The 20799-nt window shown below is 34.5% G+C and overlaps 1 protein-coding gene across 1 annotated transcript in view; it reads right to left on the bottom strand.

Moving 5' to 3' along the window:
- The window catches only part of LOC128998600 (uncharacterized), a 54479-nt gene extending 34953 nt beyond the window's left edge, over positions 1 to 19526 (bottom strand). The window contains exon 1 of the mRNA XM_054424810.1: positions 19432 to 19526. Within this exon, the coding sequence (XP_054280785.1) occupies positions 19432 to 19474 (43 nt within the window). The 5' untranslated portion in view covers positions 19475 to 19526. The remainder of the gene's footprint in view (positions 1 to 19431) is intronic.
- Between the last annotated feature and the right edge of the window lie 1273 nt (positions 19527 to 20799).

The raw sequence follows: 20799 nt of genomic DNA, 5'->3' as shown, positions 1-20799 counted from the left end.
AAACAAAAAACACTTATTTACCATTCCTGTTGCAGCGAACCTAAGTACTCGTTAAACTAATGCTATTTAAATAGGGAATAAATGTGATATTTTTAAAGAGACATTTTAAAGTAAATCCAATCAGGCAAATTTAAATTCGCTTAGTCTGCAGGTTTGCTGCGGCGGGGGTATTTTAGTTGTGCTAGAGGTTTCAGCCTGTAACTGTATTTACACATCACTTCAGGCTATACCTAGAGGGTTGCGGCATTATCACATGGATGAATTTAATTGGTTATTGGCGGGATTTAAACCCGGGGCCTCTGGGACCGAAGCCCCACGCTCCACTAGACCAGCTCGCTTTCCATATGAACCTTACGTTTACGTAGTTGTTGTATGGGTAATGTTAAGTTTGAAAATTTAAAATAGATAGATTGCACCTATGTATTTCAAGTTCCCTTTAGACCCTACTGTAATTCGATAAGCTGCGCTATTTACTGTATTTTAGTTCTCACTTTTAGTTTAGTCAGTTCTTTACACTTTCACACTGATTATCACATATTTTTTCTATATCTTTACTTTGAAACATATGCAAAACTCAAAAGCTAACTAACCTAATACATCATATTATTAACTATTTTTACAAGGTTTTTGTTTGCAAAAAGTGCCGAAAAAGTCGAAACACTTCCATCTCCTCGGCTTTAATAGTCGATGTTTTTGTAACCAATCGATAACGATGAGTCCGTACGAAGATGTTTTCAGTAATTAGAGGTAAACAAACTGAGTGCCGAGTTGAAGAGTGAGGGATGAAATCGGCCAATTCAACCGGTTATGTTTCGCCATTCAATATAACGAACCTTCAATATAATACTGGGCCACTTTAAACGAAGGATCCTTGAGATTCATAATTATTTGAACATCCGAGATTTGAACTGACCGTTCAACATCTGAGAAAAAAAATCGTTCTCAGATGATTTTAAATCAATCTGTACGGTTGAGCTGGTAATTATTTCACTATACAATCGTTCCAAATTAATAGTCAAACATTGTTAAATCTTGTTGTTACTTATTTTGTAAAGTCTGTTCAGTATTTTTCATTGTTATTTGTTTATATATTTTCGTTTGCTTCTGGGGTATAGTCCTGTAACAGCAATACTTTAAGCGAGTGAGTGTAGGCTCTTCATATAATATGTATAAACTCTTTATAAACCAACTTATATTCTAACAGATCCTCAATAAATAACTAGCAGTGAGCCTGTTCCATGGACGATCTTAGTAAGTTAAAACACTGTTTAATTCAGTAAACGATGGGAGAAATATATCAAATATCGAAATGCAACACAAAACTAGATTGTTGAACGAACATTGTTTCATTTAAATATAGTTTGACAATGAAGTAAAATTAAAAGATAATGTCACAAATTTAGTGAGTAAGTGAAATAATTTAAACTTAATTTTAGTTGAACTAGTTCTCTCGGAGTAGGCAGCATAATCTGGACTGTCACCGACACACACACACACAGACGAACAGAAATCGAGAACAGAATTGTTTCTGCTTTCTTCGGCTATTAAACTATTGCTACTCTACTCAATACCTATTACTACTACTATCAACACAACATAATTGTTATTTATGTAGATACAGAAAATCGTTTCTATAGAAACAAATTATTATTTTTTGCGAATAAAACTTGTATGGGTTTTGCACTAGTTTAAAAAGGATATAAGTACATCTTTTTCTGTAGTAAAATTGATTGATATAGATACAGAATAGTAAAAACACGCTTAAGCGAAAAAAACCATCAATTTTCATTACCAATTATATTTCTTCTGCACGTGTCTTAAAGTTTTAACTTCAAGAATTTTAAATGTCATGGCGTCTCCAATTTATATAAAGTAAACTATTTAAAGTTTCAGCCCTTAACACGTCCTTGGATAGTCTGTTATAGTTTATAATTTATACGACTATTAGCCTAGAGAAGATGATGTGCCGGGACAGGGAGCGGGTAAGCTGGCTTAGTACGGACCTCAACAATTAAGCAAGGGCTTAAGGGGCTCTGCAAAAATATTTCATTGGGTATGCGACAGTCTTGCATCCTTATTTAGTGCCCCCCCCCCCACCGCATCGCGACGGCTTTTGTAAAGGGCCAGCTTTATAAAAATACTCCATTTTTAAAGCATGTTTTCAAAATAAAATCCGAATAAATAAAATTGTGTGTAATGTGGTAGCGAGAAAAAGTATAACATACTTAATTACGTTGTAGGTTATTAAGGACATTTTTGGTACCGATTGGTAATATTAGTTTCACGTTTAGAGATATGGAATCTGATATCCAGTAAGGAAACTAGAGCATGTAAAGTTAAGTATACAAATCATAATATTTTAGGTTCCATTCCACCTGAAGATTCAATCACACCCCGGAGCCCGAAACGTCGTAAGACTTTTGTTCAGGTATTTAATTATGGAAAAGGTCCGCATTCATTTTTTTACTACAAAAAATCGCCATTACAATTTACAAAACTTTAAACGAAAAGTTCTCTCTATCATCAGACATTTGGCATTCGACATTTTACTGCGAAGTGACATTTTCAACGAAAGTTTAATTAGAAAAATCTTCAAAATCTGCTGCAATATTTGGTTACAGATGAATCCACCATAATGACGTCATCATAAGCATCTTGAAACTCAAAACTAAAATATTTATGCTCAACTATTGAAAGCCAAGACTCCAATGCATTGCAGCCCGTATAGCGAGGCACTACAAAGGTATTAAAGATGCGATTTCCCCATGCAATACCTTTATTCAATTTCGCCCTACTTGTATTTTTCACATGTAGCCCAGAAGAACCAATTCCGAGCTCACTCAGTCCAAATCGAAATGTCGAGGGCGCCCCTTAAGCCGTTGCCTCTTCTACGCCGGATTTGATTCGTTGAATAAAATATCAACTCGAGTAGGCGCATCTCTCATTACGGATTCTATCTTAGACCGGAACGGAGCGGGTTGTTGTTTTACATGGCAGGACGGGGTTAATCCTTGTTGGGACAGACTGTTAACCCCCTCCCCTGTACACCAACAGAGTCACTTTAACTCTTCGCCCTAGCAATTCCTCCCCAATCTGTACGTAAAGATAAGATAATATATGCTTAAATGATATTGTTCTCTGATATCGTTTGCGAGACGTGTACAGCATGAGAGGTCCACGGTCCAAATCCCACTAATCACCAATGGTTCACAGCACAAATTTACGGTAGATCCATTAATCCAAAAATAAACAAAGATAGGTGTCTCCTCCGGCGGGGAAATACTTATATATTTTATTGGAACTCTCATAACTGAAGCTATTTAGTAATCGATCAAATCGTTGTCCCGCTTTGGACTTGAAATCAAACGGTGTTGGTTTAAAACGTACCGTATGATTGAATAAAACATGTTTTATTTATAAATCCGGTTTAAAAGGTTTGAAAATTTAAATCTTTAACAAATATTCACAGCTATGTTTGTTGACATCAATTAATCTTTTACTATTGAACAGCAAAATAACAAGTAATACTGTTGAAAACTGTATGGCGATCCTTAATAGTAATTTGTATCGTCATCGGGTGTTTTATTTTAACTCCCTCATTCATGAAAAACGATTCACTGAGAAAACAATGTTTTGTTAATGGAAGACGATACAATTATTAAGTTTCCAATTGTTTTCGTAACTCAAGGATTTTTAAAAGTTTTGATTAAGTCACCGCAGTTGCTTAGGGCATACTAAGTTTAGAGTTACAGGATGTATTAAAGAAGATATTAAATAAACAATCGGAAATATGTATTAATCCAGTTTGTTGTGATAAATAAAATATTCAAATAAATTGCCTTTTAAATTATTTAATTGTTCTTTTTCTACACTGTCTAACTCTTTTAAACGAATAGATCCTGCAAGTGTAATACTCAATAATCAATATCAATTTTCGTTTACACTACAGATTTGTGGCTGTTATATTCATTCATAATTTTTTTTTTAACACAAGGCGAATTATTTTTAAACGCCTTTATTTAGTACGTTCCAGAATTTTGCAAATTTGCAATAAATACAAGAGAAATTTTCTCAAAAAGCAATTGTGTATAAATTTGTGTGGTTCGTTCTGGTTAATTTTTTTATCTAAATCCAAATATATTTTTATTTTATAATTAGTATTGAAGTTATTTATGATATTTAAAAAAAAAACTATAAATTGTTCCTTTTTCATTTTTTCGATTTGTTACGTCCAATTTTAAATTGTAGGCCTGCATGATAATGTTCTTTAAAAAATTATTTGATATTGGCACTATCATTTTGACTAAAATTAAACTTATTAGATATACAATACAAATTTAAAAACAGATACGACTATTGGATATATTTTCTTGGCTTAATTTTTGTAGCGCTAAGCAATATAAGCCATCAAAGTGCTGTGGCCCGCAATTAAGCCACATCAGGCCGCCTTGGGCTCCCAACGCGTGTGGAATAAAAACAGAGCTGTATCTCCACAGATTGATAATATATTACATGAGTCTCATATTTGAACCTACCGCGCAAAAAATACCACATATCAATGGATATTTTTGAAATTAATTTCGTCTCATACAAATTATTTTAGACGATATTTTAAGTTACATTATCAATTTGATTTAATCCTAGTACAAGAAATACCTAATTGAATAAGTTTGCTCCTGTTGAACTTAAATTTAATGTGTCATATAAACAATTATATATTTACCTAATGCAATAGGTAAGGGTTTATCTGTAACATTCCTTTTTCAGAAGTCCTACTTAACCGATTCTTACCATTAAGGTGTCATCATAAGCTTTATGATCCAGCGAAGGGCCGAACGGTAACGAATAATTTTTTGACTTCCATTAAGGCTTCACTCACCTCGCGTTTCATATATTTCTATAGGTCACTTTTAAAGATACAATGATGCTGATCAACTGTTTAAACTGTTTAAATGTGAATTGTAATTTAACAGCTGATCCTTCAGTTGAATGTTTAACCACAGTCAGCTTGTAAACAAGAGATGAAAAAGTTTATGTAAATGAATCTTAAATAGGCTTTTTTTTAATTGTAACCTGATTATGGTAGGGTCTAAAAAATTTAAAATTTATTTCTTCATAAATCAGTACTTTTATTCCAGTATTAAATGTCTCAAACAAACACATGTCTTAATAAGGTAAAGAGGTCGGGTTCGTCTAACCTCGGTTACATGTTTTGTAGCCTATTTAAATGTGCAATTAGCCCCCCTCGTTTCATTTACAAACAACTTAATCAAATGTTCACTTCTCTTATCTAGTCAAAACAGTACAAATCACAGGAATTCAATTTTCACTATCACCATATCATTTAGGTCAGCAGCGAGATGGGGCGCTGATTTGAGAGGGCGTGTTTCAAACAATATGACGCATATAGATAAGGGGATTAGTCAGATACCTTGTGTAGCATTGTTACTGACTAAGAGCTAAGAGCTGTGTATTTAGTCACAGCTATTCAGTACTACTTGGAAATCTCAATAACCATTGTTAGGCAAAGCAGTAGTATATGAACATAAAAAATTCAAATTTAAATATGAAAATCTTTGAGATTTTTCAATTTGCTTTGTAAAAGAAAAAAAAATCTCCCTTCTTTAAGGTACATTTCGTCTGTAAACGCCCCTTGAAATTACGTTATCAGATTGGTTTTCAAGCACCTATTTACAAGAACTATTTTGGCTCAACGCTAAAATCCCTGATGTTCTCGGCCTCGGTATTTCCATGTCAATGTAATAGCTTCCTCCACGTAGGGGGAAATTCGCTGGAAGTTAAATATCTCTATATTTTACTAATAATTATGAAAGTTTGTTGAACCATCTGCAGTTTTAAAACCAAGCTCAGCTTTAATATTCGTTATATCTTAAAAATAAATCTTTGGGTCACTCCATTTAGACACCCTACGTTCTTGAAATTGATCCCCCAATAGACATAAACCATCCCCTTCCCACCTCAAAAATCTCTTAGTAACACAGTTACAAACACACCCACATATTGCAATACGAGAAAGTGACTGGGGGGGGGGCAATATCTCACAAAGACTTTTGAAAGGAAGTATTGAACCTCAATCAGTCCTATAATGCATGATTAATTTGGTAATGAAAAAATAAGACTGGAATCGATGTTGGCCGGTATAATAGGGTAGCGGCACCCCTAGTTGGTGGGAGGGGGGGGGGGTCGGCATGCCTTCAACGTCCGATATAATTACAGAAACTGTGTTCATTATGACGTAATCAGCGGACATCCTCAACCAAACCCCCCTTCATTAAAACGTCACCACCTGACTTGCGCCCACTTATCCCCCTTCCCAATTTTTACGACCGGTTATCACAACTTTAAGATTCGAAGTGTAAAGAAAGATCTTTAGGATAAATTGGACCGTTTTCTAGCTTCAGCTGGAAAGGGGGTATAAATACTGGCAATATTGGATTTGTGTTTAGATATACTATATATCACTGTAAACCGAATTTATAAGGAAAATTACTAGACCCAGAATATGATTCAGAATACAAATTCTTAACACGTGGATGAAGACTAGAGAGTAATTTTAAATACTGTCACATCCCTCCTGAATGAATTTAACCTAAATGCAATTACTCATAGTAATACAAGTTGTAGTAATCTGTAAATCTTCGATTAATTTGACGAGTTTCATGTCTATGAATGATCGATTTGTTCAAAAATTGACTTCAACTTTTCCACCAAAGGATGAAAGAATCACACAGCTATTAGTTTTTCCAGGACGACACCTAATGAACTATTTCCAAATTAGTTCTTATCATTGAAATTTCCTGTTGATCGACAAAGATTGATGGCGAAGGACGAATGTGATGAAAATGGGTGACTAGCGTCAATGCTATCTGTCCTTTGGAGCCTTTCATATCTACGAAAACACATGGAAAGTTTTCGCTAGCAATAGTCCAAGTGACCCTTTCCTGATTGGACAAACCGATAGGTCTTATCGTCCAATGGAAATCGTAAACTAATTTTGTTTAGGAGATGCAATACTTTTTGGAGGTTTTAGTCTTGCAGCCAAGTGAAAACTAAACTGATGTGGACATTTTCAACCCATCGGGTTTCAGGAACAAATAAAATTATCGAAATTGATTGATTACGAATAGGCACCACTTTAAAGTTTATTTGATAATTTATTAATTAATTGACAAACACACTTATTTTGCAAAGATTAGGTTTAGTAATTTTTAGTGATTTTGAAATAACATCGAAAAGGACAATTCAATAGATAAACATTACTTTTTAAAATACACAAAGTACATGCAGTTGATTGTTCACGAAGTCATCAGAATGACTTGGTTCTGTAAAAATACAGGAAAAATCTTGGTAAAAATTAAAAAAGGAGACAAATACTAGAGGGTGAGTACAAATGTAGGTGGTAGCATTGAAGATGTACGACATACCTATCGCTGGTCCCAAGGGTAGGCTGGGGTCGACCAGCGCAGCTCCCCAAGCTCCACAATCAAAGATCAGGTCGTCAATCAAATACGATCAACAATCAAACCTATTTACGAATTCCTTATTGTTACATAACCGTTGCTGCCGCGTAACAGGGATATATTATGTCTTGTGTCCTTGATAACGACTCTATTCAGTGTTAGTAGGTGAGCCTTGCTGTCTCTAGCTTCATCAACGGCATAAATGAGCACTGTTTGCATAATAAATAACCTCGCCGCAGCAAACCTGCAGACTAAGCGAATTTCCATTTGCCTTATTTGTTTTCAATTAAATCTTTTTCAATAACATTAGGTTTAATGAGTACCTAATTTGCTTGCTACAGGGAGGACAATAAAGTGTGTTTTTCGTAAAATATTAATAGCTTAGTATAAAATAAATAAATTTGCCAAGTTTGATCAAAATATATCCACAAACAAGCAGACTACAGCAGTTTACTTATTCTCCATAAGAATAACGTGCGAATTTGTAAATTTGAAATTTCTCCGTAACCAATAACCGTACAAAAACACTTCAATGTACTGAAATTTTAAGTTTTGAGGGTCAACAATTAGAAAAAACTATCTTTACCTCATAAATCTCCCCCATAAAACTTAGTTCCCGCGGTCCAATCTCGCTGGTTCGCGGTGTTTTTGCGTATGGGGACATCAAAATAAAAAAGTAAATCGGTCCCGAGTACAGGTTTTACCATGAGACCTACGGTAATAGCTTATTCCCTAAATGGGAAATTCGTTGAAAATCGTTGTGTTTAGTAAATTTAGAAAATTGTGAATTTAGTTCATTATGTAAATTCCGGTTTAAAATAAATGACAAACAAAATCAGGTAAAAGGTTTTAATGTTTATATGCGAGAGTCTTAATTATTTATTGAGAAAATAATAACCCCTTCTAGGGCAGCTTAAAAAACAGTTCAGCTATGCTAGTAGATAATTTAATAACGGCATCTATTGTAAATTATTTTTTAACATTTTCCATTACTGATACAAAAACGGGATCTTATGGAAATTATAATAAATTTATCCCAATCAGATTTGTTGTTCGAAAATTTCCTCACTTTTGACAAAGTGTTGACGTCACTGATTGAATAATTAAATGAATTGAACGGCGCAGGTTGTTCCCACGATAGTCAGATCCATTATAGCCGAGGGGAGAGGGGAACAATCCCCGCACTTCCCCACATCTACACTTCCACAGTGGTCCAGTCAAAGACAACATTGTTAGGCCAGTGGAGCTTAGAACATTATTTTGAGATATTTAGCCTACAGATTCTGTGATATAGATTTAAATTAATCACTTCAAAAGAGCTCTTAGATAAGATTCAAATGGCAATAATTCATCTACGCATTACTAGATTAAAATTGGAAATGGATACGTAACTCGCCACTGACTTAAGAAACATAAATACATCAACACTAGCGAAATTCTAATACTGTACTGTATTTTTAAAAAAATCGGTGACTATGTTTCCATCTATAAGAAAATTTAAGTGCGAAAAAATTCAGAAATCCGCTTTTAATCGCAGTAATTTAAAAATATAAGATACGCATCGGATTCATTATTAATGGAGGCAAAAATGTGTCAAGATTTACACTATGAAAACATAAAGTATGAAATAAAATTTACATTTGTTTGGAAATCAGATTCAAACTGTTGTTTTACCTACAACATGCAACGGAGTTTAAAGAGAGTGTATAATTAATACGTGTGTTTAATCAATAGTATATTTCATCACTAGGGCCTAAAGTGAATCTTTTTGACCCGAGGTCAAGTTTTACGATTGAGGGGAAGCCGAGGTCGGAAAATGAGCGAGGGTTAAAAAGACACTTTTTGTCCGTGTGGTGAACTATATTTTTCGTCATATTGCAATCACTATTATAACAAACTAAGCTAAAAAACTAAATAATTTTTATGTAAAGATAACCTCTTAAAACGACTTCCAACTTGTTTTCAATTTAACTAATGAAAATAAGCAGCTGTTTAGTAAGTGATTCAATAATTTCCTCTATTACGATCGTACATTATACGATCGATTAGTCGAGCGATCGTTAACAATAGGCTAAAAACTTCCCTAATGAATCAATCGATAAATAATTTCGATCGATACGATTGTCACAGTCTAAATTTACGTCTGTTTCAACAACTGATTTTTACTCCCTATAAAGTAAAATTGCTTTAGCCCCGCAACGCATGCATTAAAACGGCTGTTTTTTATGCAGTATGACGTAATATACTATTACGTATCTATTCTCCAGTTTGAACTCTTTACATGACTGAATGGAGTATAAAACCAGTGCAAGTGAGTTGCACACTTGACACTGCAATATTCACTGTTATTGGCTATAAACCTGTTGATGTGTCTGGCAAACCGGTTGGATCATAAACAGTTTATTGTCCTCTTAACAGGTAAATATGGTTCATACATTGTAAACAGCTGTGATAAACCAGCTTATCAATCATTCCTAGACGTGTTTATGTCGTATTGTGATAACAATTAGTCATATGATTAACGATTACAAAGTCGTAGTTTTATCTTGCTGATTAGTTGATTTCAACAATGTAAAGAGTTTTACATTGTTGACCTGACAATTAATTATGGGTTTTTATGCATTTGATGTATTTTTGGTGCATTTTAGCGAATTTCCCATATAGGGAATAAGCTATTACCGTAGGTCTCATGGTCAGACACCTGGACCCGGGACCGTTTTACTTTTTTGTTTTGAGGTCCCCAGAGGCCAAAAAAGTAAAGTTTTCACTAAACTGTTTTCTTGAAACTGTCCGATTTATTCCTTATTTAAATAACATTATGTTTTAAAGAATACTAAGTTTTGCTGCTTTAGGGAAGAAAAAAGTGTTTTTGGTGCAATCTATACCTAGTTCAAAATAAATTTGCCAAACTTGATCAAAATATAAACATAAACAAGCAAACTACAACGGTTTACTTTTCTTCTTAAGAATAACATAAGAATTTTTAATGTACAGTTTTTTTTAAAATATTTTCTTCGTAATCTTTTAATTCTACAACAACGTTTCAATGTACAAGATTATTTGTTTTGTAAAACTCTACACAGTTTCTGTAATGCAAATTGGACATTTTTATGTTTGTTAGTGTAAAAAATCAATTTGTTTTACTTCCACGGCCCCATAACACCTTGTTACCATGACCGTATCTTACTGGTTCCCGGACTCATTTAAGTATAACCAACCCTACAATCATGTCAAATTTCGCCAAAATCAGACTAAACTTACTCGAGTATCGTCTTCACTGACACATATATATATATTTAAATTTTACCAAATAGTGTTCTGGCCTCTAGGGACATAAATGAGAAAAGTAAATCGGTCCAGGCCCTCCTATAGGAACTACAGTAATAGCTTATTCTATAAATGGGAATTTCGCTAAATTGAGTGTAATATTGTGAACAACTGTTACAACATGGGCTTAATAGTGACATCATTGTTGGCGCTCGTGTAAATGTTCCAACGCCTTGTAAAAGTAGTTACTGACACATCATCTACAACTTCTAAAAGTTCTTGAGTCACACTGATAACGTTGTGACTTGTATTCCTATTCTGGATAGAAAACATGGAATTGTTCATCAAATGCAATTCAATGACACCTGAACAGGAAATACTGTGTCAATTAGTTCAAACTTCCTTTTCCTTGTAGTTTGGGTATTCTTGGACATATTACGTGAGGAAACCAAATCTTCACAAACCTTATCAACGACTTAAAAATATCACCTTTCGTTATCATTTGGGAAAGTAACCAGTTCAACATCGGATTTGGGAAGTTCGACTGATATGAAAACTAGATAACCAGAAAATAGGAATTTCTAAAGGATATTCTATTAGTAATTCCTGGTAAAAATACGTTATGAATACACTGAACTGTATGGTGAAGAGACTAAATACCCCAAGCGTTGTAGGATGTCACCATTAGAACAATGGTTAACTATAGAAGTAGATCGCGTTGATCGATTTAAATTTTAAATTTTAGGTTCTGAACTTATTATGGAAAGCTACTTCACAGCCCTATCTGCTCATATAGTTTATAACATTTTATTAGTTATGGCTCTATGTTATAATTTAAATACTTATACATTTGAATAGCTTTCCGAAAGTTGGATCTGTTGTTCACACAAATATAATATTCCGGACTAATATATTTGTGAAACCCAACACTAATTATGTAAGCTGCGCTTTCAAACATGTTGTTTCAAAGGTATGCATTCACTTGATCGTTTATATCGCTTGTTCAGAGGCCCCTGAAGGTCCAATTGATTTCAATTTATCTGTTTACATTCCAAGATAAGATTTGCCCGGAGCTTGGAACTGAAGCCTTTGTTATAGTCTTGTGCAGATATGGACTAGATTTTGCCGTCTTAAATCTGCTTATAGATTACGTTTGGATTTCATAAACAGTTAGTTTCATCAGAGTGGTTTGTATGACATCGCATCACAGTCGATCAAAATGTATATCCAAGCAGTTTGGATTTATTTACTAAAAGCGCAAAAAATACGTCAAATAACACTCATAATAATATATTTACACATATTCTGTTTACTCACAAGACGGTAAATACACATAAAAGTTGGTAAGTGGTGATCGATTTCGATTAGACACTCCAATCATCATCAGACCCAATAGGCGTGTGTCACCGCATTCGCCAATTTGGTCCGATGATGATTGGAGTGTCTAATCGAAATCGATCACCACTTTTACCATATTTCATATGTATTTACCGTCTTGTGAGTCAACAGTATAAGTGTAAATTTATTATTATAAGTGTTATTTGACGTATTTTTTGTGCTTTCAGGTAATTTAATAACACGTACGATGCTGTTCAAGAAGTTATTTATTTAGTAGCTACATACTCTATATTCTGTATTATACAAAGATGCTGCTGCCCTTATATAATATTATTGTGATTACCAATCAATCATGTATGAACAATGGGTATCTTAATAGCTGTTCTACTGCTAAATACAAAAAATATCGATTCTAAGTGAATAATAGTTTTGGCGTTAACAATATTGTATGAATAGTTGCAGTAATAAAGAAACACACAAATTTATGATTTTATTACATTGACCATTCCTGAAAAAAATACGTTGACTCGGATATAGACACGATTTTGTCTGATATCTCAATGAAAACCGATTGAACTAAACACAACATTTTGACACCTTATTCGCAATCAAAAGCATACAGTAAAGAAATATACACTTACGATCGATTTTTTGTCCTAGGACGCTAGGCACGAACCTGGGATTGTTTTTAACATTCCTTCAGGCTAGACCTAGGGGTTGCGTCATTATCACTTAGATAAAACACATTGGTGATTTGGAGGAATTTAAACTACGTTCTATGGGATGTCACAGTTACGGTATTAATTTGGTATAACAATAAGTACTTTCGTTTATAATAAAAATACGATTTTAGTAACTTCTTTCACTTAAACCTTCTGTTGAACCGTAATCCAAAGTCGTGTAATCTAAATACTACACAATTCCAAACAGACATCTCGAAAAAATAGACCCATCTCAAATTAAAAATAGATCTGTCATCCAAAACAATTCAAAGAAACTGTTGTAATCCGCGAAGCTCATATAAAGCAACCTCATATGGCGTGCTCGAGTTGAAATTGCACCCATTCAACTTCGCATAGCTAACTTTGCCCTGCGAAATCGAATATTGCTTTAAACTGACCGAGAAAACGTACCGGTGTCGATACATTCGATGATTTAGTTTTCCAAGTTTTCAAGTCAATTTCGTAGAGGACAGAATTTTCGTTTCACACACTTTTACTTACAATCTAAAGTTTTGCGATAAGTATTTTTCTACGCATTTCATAATATTTCTAGAGACATTTTAACTTTCTAACAGAATATTTCACTAGGACAGAGAGAGCCTAACCACAAGGTATGGAGAGTTTATAGATTTTGAATACCGGTAACTATTTTGAGTGCGTTTCCTTATCAATCGAGAGATATTTGTAGACGTTCTCCCTAAGCGGAGCTCTCTCATTCTGAGCAGTTTCGTTTACAGTATTGGATTGGGATCAGAGCCACAGGGCTGTGCTATAGAATTACAAAAATGTAAATATTGAACTAAAAATTTAAACCCAAGTGTAAAAAATATTGTGTTAATCTCTTTATTAAGAAAAGAAGACCCTCTCAAAATTGAAATCCATATGATTTATTGCTTATGTTATCATGATTTAGAAGCAAAGATCTGCGCAGTTAAATTTAGAATGGAGTTACAGCACTTAAACCTTGCAAAATATTCTGTCGAGTAGCCTAATCTCAAGAACCACTCGAAGACTACAACCGGAAAACCAAACTACTACAATTCATGTTGAATGTGATTCCACTCACTCTATCATAAACTAACGTACTTTAAATTATATTGTTGCGAAAGGGAACCTTTATTAATTTTATACGCACGTAAAACTAATTGTAATTTATTAGAAGTAAGTTGAGTAATATCGAGTGAATCTATTATAACAATTGTGCTTCCCAATTAAGAGCGCAACAGTGCAATCAGTTATACGATAAATAGCATAGAATGCCTCAACACAAGTCACATTTCGAGGAGAGTACAAATGTAAATGCAATATACAACATTAATAATTTTAAAAAGAGATGAATTGTGTGGATAAATGTATAGAATTGAGCTTTTGGTTTTAGTCGAGCCGTTTCGCGAATCAGTGGGTTACCGTACCGGTACTTAAGTATGGACGACTTCAAAACTAGAAGCCAACCCAAAACAAACCCTAAAATGGACAATTTGCATGTAGGGAACTGGTATTACAGTAGTAGTAATGTCTATTATAGAGACATTAGAGACAGCGACAGGTTACTGAGGTGTTATATACGCTATACATGTCTGGTTTGTACCTATCTAGCTTGTATAGTGTATGGAAATTGTTTGTACCTATGGAGCTTGTATATACAGGTCTGGTTTGTACCTATCTAGCTTGTATAGTGTATGGAAATGGTTTGTACCTATGAAGCTTGTATATACAGGTCTGGTTTGTAACCTATTTAGCTTGTATAGTGTATGGAAATGGTTTGTACCTATGGAGCTTGTATATACAGGTCTGGTTTGTAACCTATTTAGCTTGTATAGTGTATGGAAATGGTTTGTACCTATCTAGCTTGTATAGTGTATGGAAATGGTTTGTACCTATCTAGCTTGTATAGTGTATGGAAATTGTTTGTACCTATGGAGCTTGTATATACAGGTCTGGTTTGTAACCTATTTAGCTTGTATACTGCATGGAAATTGTTTGTACCTATGGGGCTTGTATATACAGGTCTTGTTTGTACCCATCTAGCTTGTATACTGCATGGGAATTGTTTGTACCTATGGAGCTTGTATATACAGGTCTGGTTTGTACCCATCTAGCTTGTATACTGCATGGGAATTGTTTGTGCCTATGGAGCTTGTATATACAGGTCTGGTTTGTACCCATCTAGCTTGTATACTGCATGGGAATTGTTTGTACCTATGGTGCTTGTATATACAGGTCTGGTTTGTACCTATCTAGCTTGAATACTGCATGGGAATTGTTTGTACCTATGGAGCTTGTATATACAGGTCTGGTTAGTAAAAGGAGCTTGTTTATACAAACCTGTTATTGGAATGCACAGGTACTTCCACTCCATATGCGGAGGTTGTACGGCGGCGAGCCCCCTCCTCTGATTGGTCTAGATCCTGCCCGGAGTGATTGTGCCCGCTGTACATAGTGCCCAGTTTGTTGCCCGGTTTGCGACTGGCCAGAACCGGTCGCCAAGGTCGTAGACGGACTACGTATAAACACCAACAGACGGTAGTCTATGATACACGGATTAGCCCAGGTTTGCAAGGATGAGGTCACAATCGCTTTTCGAATATCCTAGCATAACTATGGCTCGAGATCTATCATAATCGTGTTAAAAATTACTTCTGTATTTCCCGTTTCATATAGTAACTAGGCCTAGTAACATCAAATAAATTGAATGTCTGACAAGAGTAGCTACTTATTGGTTCGTGCCGATTTCCGAGCAGGTGCGCCCACACATTCGTTGCTTTCCGAGAAGTCTGTTGCGGTAATAGTGAATATTCGTCAAAATAGTTCAGGAAACAACAAGCCCTGTTCAGTGTTCACCTATTGACGAGTAGACAGTAGCAGTTGACCACACACGTGCTTGGTGGATCCTGGATGTGCTGACTGCGGACCCCCCTTTAGGAAATACTTTTGTTTTTCAAAATTGGCACTTAGACACTGACAAATGCCTAACAAAGCTTGTAAAATGAAACAAACAACCTGCCAAGCAAAACTAAAGCTACTTCTACCCAAGTTACTTTATAAGCTGTATTGTGGCACACAAGTATATCACATAACAGCAAGGTTTAATGTCAACATTGTAAGCAGCAAGCTTCTAGATTTTAGTTCATTTAAACGCCATAATCCAGCTGTGTTTGTTATGTTTTTACTCGTAGCCAAGTCTAGCTTCAATTAAATACAATTTTTAGTTAAAAAATTATACTCAACACAGAAAAAAAACTACTTAAATACAAACGTAAATCTAAACTATCACACTCAACTTATAATCTTATGACCCCCATACCCCACCCCTTTATTGGGGACAAAATAAAATTTATAGCTAAAAACGAAGAAGAGACAAGATAGGGCAAGGGTAGAATGGGGCGGCGCTTGGAAGATGAAACCGGCGTTGCTTGGAGATTCGATCGCCTCAAACGCGACCATTTGATGTATTTCTCAATGATACAGAAATATTCCTTCCCCAGTGACTGATGGTTTCCTCAAATGCTATAAAACCGAGCAATGCGTCAAACCCTGGGCGAAGCTTGAGGGTGAACAAATACAAAATCCCACGATTAAGATTGCCAGTTTATTCGAGTACTTAACCGATTTACATTTCACAAAGTACGTGTTCGGTGAAGGTCATCCGTATGTTTTTATAGATTTGAATCTTTTATGCTAATAACCTAATAAAGTGGTTAAATAATCTAACAAATCATGCCACATAACGATTACATGTAACACAAGTTTTTAAATTCTGTATTTGTAGATTAGCAGCGATGTGGTAATTATAGTGATGTTTATAATTTGGCTCACCTTGAAAGCGAACGTACGATTAATATGAAAAATTACTTTCGCACTTGTTAGCTGATAAATAGCGTCGCGTATGTAACGTATAAACATAGTTGAAAATACTGTACGTGGATTTCAAACTCCTTTACGATTGCAATCAAAGAATATGCACACAACAGTTTCCATGGATGTTTTGTTGATATGTTTGGTATTTACTGGTACAGTAGAGAAATTAAAATATGTTGATAAATTGGGTTGGTAACTACAACTGTATAAGTATTTAAGTAAGCATACCATTTTATGGTTCGAAGTATTATTTGTATGTTCATTTGAAAAATCTGTCAGGCACCAGTGCACTGGTTAAAAAATTAAAAGTAGGTACTTTCGTTAGAGCAAGTAAAAAAATTGCCGATTCAGAACTCGGGACCATAAAAGGAAAGTCATATTTGATAAAACTAGCATTGGTCCTTTAAATGATATTGCCAGGGCTTTAACAAGATATTTAGGTCTGTATAAGGTTTATTTTTGTAGTTTTTACTTTTCCTAAACATTTAACACGGGCTTTCCACAGTTTTTTCTGCAAAAGATGGCCTTTAACGTTTTTGTCCCTAAATACCTAATGCGTTATTGTTGTAATGTACAAGCGATTTCTAAAGATTATGTTTCTAAAAAGGTTTTAAAAATACTCGGCGCAAATAATGCTTTGTTGTACACAATACTAATATAAAAGACTGATACATCCAATATTTTAAGTAAAAATAATGTGTAGGCTACACTTAGCTGGTTATAATTGTTATTCACACATATAATAGGAACTATGTACTTTATGGTTTACAAATTGCAATAAACACATATTTTCAAGTGAGGAAGGTGTTGGCATATTAGCCGTCGGCCGCTTAAGAGGATCAATCACAAATTTTGAAGCAGAGGTAAAATTAAAGTTTGTATTTAACCAGATTTTTGGAAATGAATTTTTGCTGATAAAACGTTTATAGACACCAATAAAAAAAGTTTGGATTGTATGTAACAATATTTTTTAAACAGCCATTTTATTCATCTTTAACCATCTATGACCGAAAATGTGTAACTTAAATGAAATTTGAAATTCTATATCGATTTATAATACTGTTATGGTAGGTTGTTATACCATGGGTTTATTTCCACTCATCAATACTAATGCATTTTTACACTACAAAATTTATAAATACACAATTTTTTCTAATGTAAATTACAAATTATGTACATTTTATATTCATTTTTCTTATATGCTGAATATTATTTGGAATACTGTTAAATCATAAATGTTTTACAATTTTAAAAATCGTTTTAATTTGGCCATATATATATATAAGCTACTCTTTGGCAAAGTGCGGTTGAAAGAAATAATAATTAATGTTCCCTTTTTACAAAAAAAGGAGATTAATTTGAAAACTATAAAATTATATTAAAACTTAGAGCGGTTCTATAATAATATGCAGAGGTTAAGGCGTTCCCCACCTTACGATAAAAGGATAATCAAGGTTGAGCAAGATTTAATTATTATTTACGAGAAACCGGTAAGCATATTGATAAAACCGCGCCCACAAACCCAAACTTATCAAGATAACAGTGATAAAATTTAAAAAATTCTAACAAGTTTAAGTTTCAAAATAATCGGGGAATTTGTTTTACTGCGAGAACAACTTAAATTGTGTCAAAATATAACAAATACTACTAGATGGTTATAATATCGATGATCATTTTGTTTCATAACAAATATCCAAAGCTGGTACCACACCTAAATAAAATAATAAAATTTCATAACATAACATATATTTGCGTTCGATAGCATTGGTACATTTCCAAACTGTATTTTGTTTTTAAAAAAATAGCCCTATACGAACTAAAATTCTTACAAAAATCACACCTAAAAGCCAAAAGCGGGATTTAGTCGAGTTAAACGATCACATTTCGAAAATCGGGCCATAGCTACAACGCTAGTGAGCTCAGTAATCGAATGGTAATTAATTCGCCCAGAATGATAATGGAGAATAATTAAATGGGTGCCCTATTTGATATGACAGCTGTCAGAGAACATTTGACAAGATGTTTTGGTTTGGCACTCCCGGAGGAATTAATTTATTATAGTAAGAGTTGTTATAATTTAAACTAGAATTTCTAATTAGAATTTGTCAATGATTCTAATGACCTTAGCCGTTTCCTTGCGCAAAAATGAATGTGAACGATTTGATCTTGACCGTGAATTAATGCTTAACAATTCTTCAATTGAATTAATGCTATACGCGTCAAAATGAAATAAAATGTGATACAAGTATGGTAAATGGAGGTGCATAACTATCTTGAGCAGTCCTATAATTTATTCTTACGAAAAGAGTTTGCCAAGTAGAATGCATCTTAGAATTCTTCTTTTAAAACTAAATTTTGAAAACACGATAGTCAAGACACAGGCAAAAGTGAATTTACACCCCCACAAACTATTTGAAATAAAGATACTTTCAGTGACATCGATTGAAGTTTGATTTTTTATTCCATCACTCATAATTAACAACACTATAAGATTTTTCCCCATAACTTATAATTACCAATTTGTGCAAAAATAAAACAAAATATAAATACAAATTTTTGTGAAGTCCAATTATTTCAGTTGATAGATGTTACATGCACAAGTCAGTCAAGAAAATATATCAACATTTCAAATAGGAATCCATAACCTGCAACTTATTTTAAACATATTAAAACTTTTCAAAACTCAACAATAAATCCTGAGTAAGACTTAAACATTTTAAATTACTCAACAAAAATATTTTTAAACAAAGCTGTGGCAGTCTTACCTGTCAAAACCATGAAGGCAGCTGCTAAGATAAGGTTAGCCATGACGCGTGGAGTCGTGTGCAGTAGTGTGGAGAGGTACACCCTTACTGGCAAGACGCGCACGAGATACTGACGCGCGGAGCGGAGCGGCGGAGCGCGGTAAAATGGTGAGGCCGTTTGGCGATACTAGCGCTCAATCGTGCCGTGGCAAAGGGCTGCATTGAACATCACGCCACTATCGGCCACCTGCTTTTCCATTATTGCCTTAGTACGTCACTGTTTGCCCTCCGAGCCTTCTAGAAGCCGGATCTGGAAAAAATGTTTGGGGACTCCGTTCAATGGCAATTTTGAAATAACGAAGAACGAAGCCACTTCAGAATTACCAAATTTAGGGAAGAGTTTAAAGGTCCGAAGACGGCTGGATGATTTAAGGTGGTTCCAGTGGCTAAATGGCAAAATCAGAAACCTATCCTACTTTACATTATTTCCCGTTGAAGAAATCAATGCTGGCTTAGGTTTTCAATTTTTTAAAGGCAGTCTATTGGTCACTGATTAGAATTTTTGTACCGATTCCAAGGGACTTGTTGTTCAATCCTGCAACACATTTCCACTCGTATTTTTCACAATGATTGATTTAGAACATGGCAAAGTAAAGGTCCTCTCTACTAGTAGACCAGATTATTTGTTAGATAATATTATTGTTGTGAAGCGAAACTGAAATATTTGCATAAGTCAGGGTGGTTTAGGCGTTCTCAGATACCCTTTTCCCTTTGCGGTTTACAGGAACTCGGACAAATACGGGACTGTCCGGGAGTCCGGGAGGCGTCTCAGAAAACCAGAAAAACGAGCCAGGATAGGAGCTGGCGACTCAATCTAAAGATTTGGTCGGAAACCTTGGTAAGTTCTATTTACATTAAAGATGATCGTCTTGCTTAGGGTTTTGAGGGTTTTTATTATATATACAAGCATACTTAGATCTTTCTCAAAAAGTTGAAAACGCTGATTGCGTTCAGCATTTTAAATCCTGTTGGTGGCTTACATTGGCATTACACATCTCATCCACTGATAATGACACAGTTTCTGTTGTCTGAATATCAGTACAAGAGTCTATGAAAACGTTGAAGCCTAGTGGAGTAAAGTAAGATCCAAGGGAATTTCTTAAAAGGTAAAAACCTGAAACTTCAATAATCTGTAGTAGTTAGCGTTTCTATAAGTTCGTTGGATCTTGGATGAGATAGACGTTTTTAGAAGCACATATACAACCACAACAGGCGAACAAATACACAGATTAAAATCACTTCACACGTACACACACAAAACAAGGAAGAAATTCTGAAGATTCTTCACGATTGGCCTTCAAGACTGCGGAGAAGAGGAGCAAGAATTGG

Source organism: Macrosteles quadrilineatus, unplaced genomic scaffold (genome assembly GCF_028750875.1).
Source record: "Macrosteles quadrilineatus isolate MER2022 unplaced genomic scaffold, UCM_ALF_1.0 Scaffold_7__1_contigs__length_78375512, whole genome shotgun sequence".
Classification (NCBI taxonomy): Eukaryota; Metazoa; Arthropoda; class Insecta; order Hemiptera; family Cicadellidae; genus Macrosteles; species Macrosteles quadrilineatus.
The sequence above is the reverse complement of the archived record's forward strand: the minus strand, read 5'-3'. Positions and strand labels throughout refer to the sequence as shown.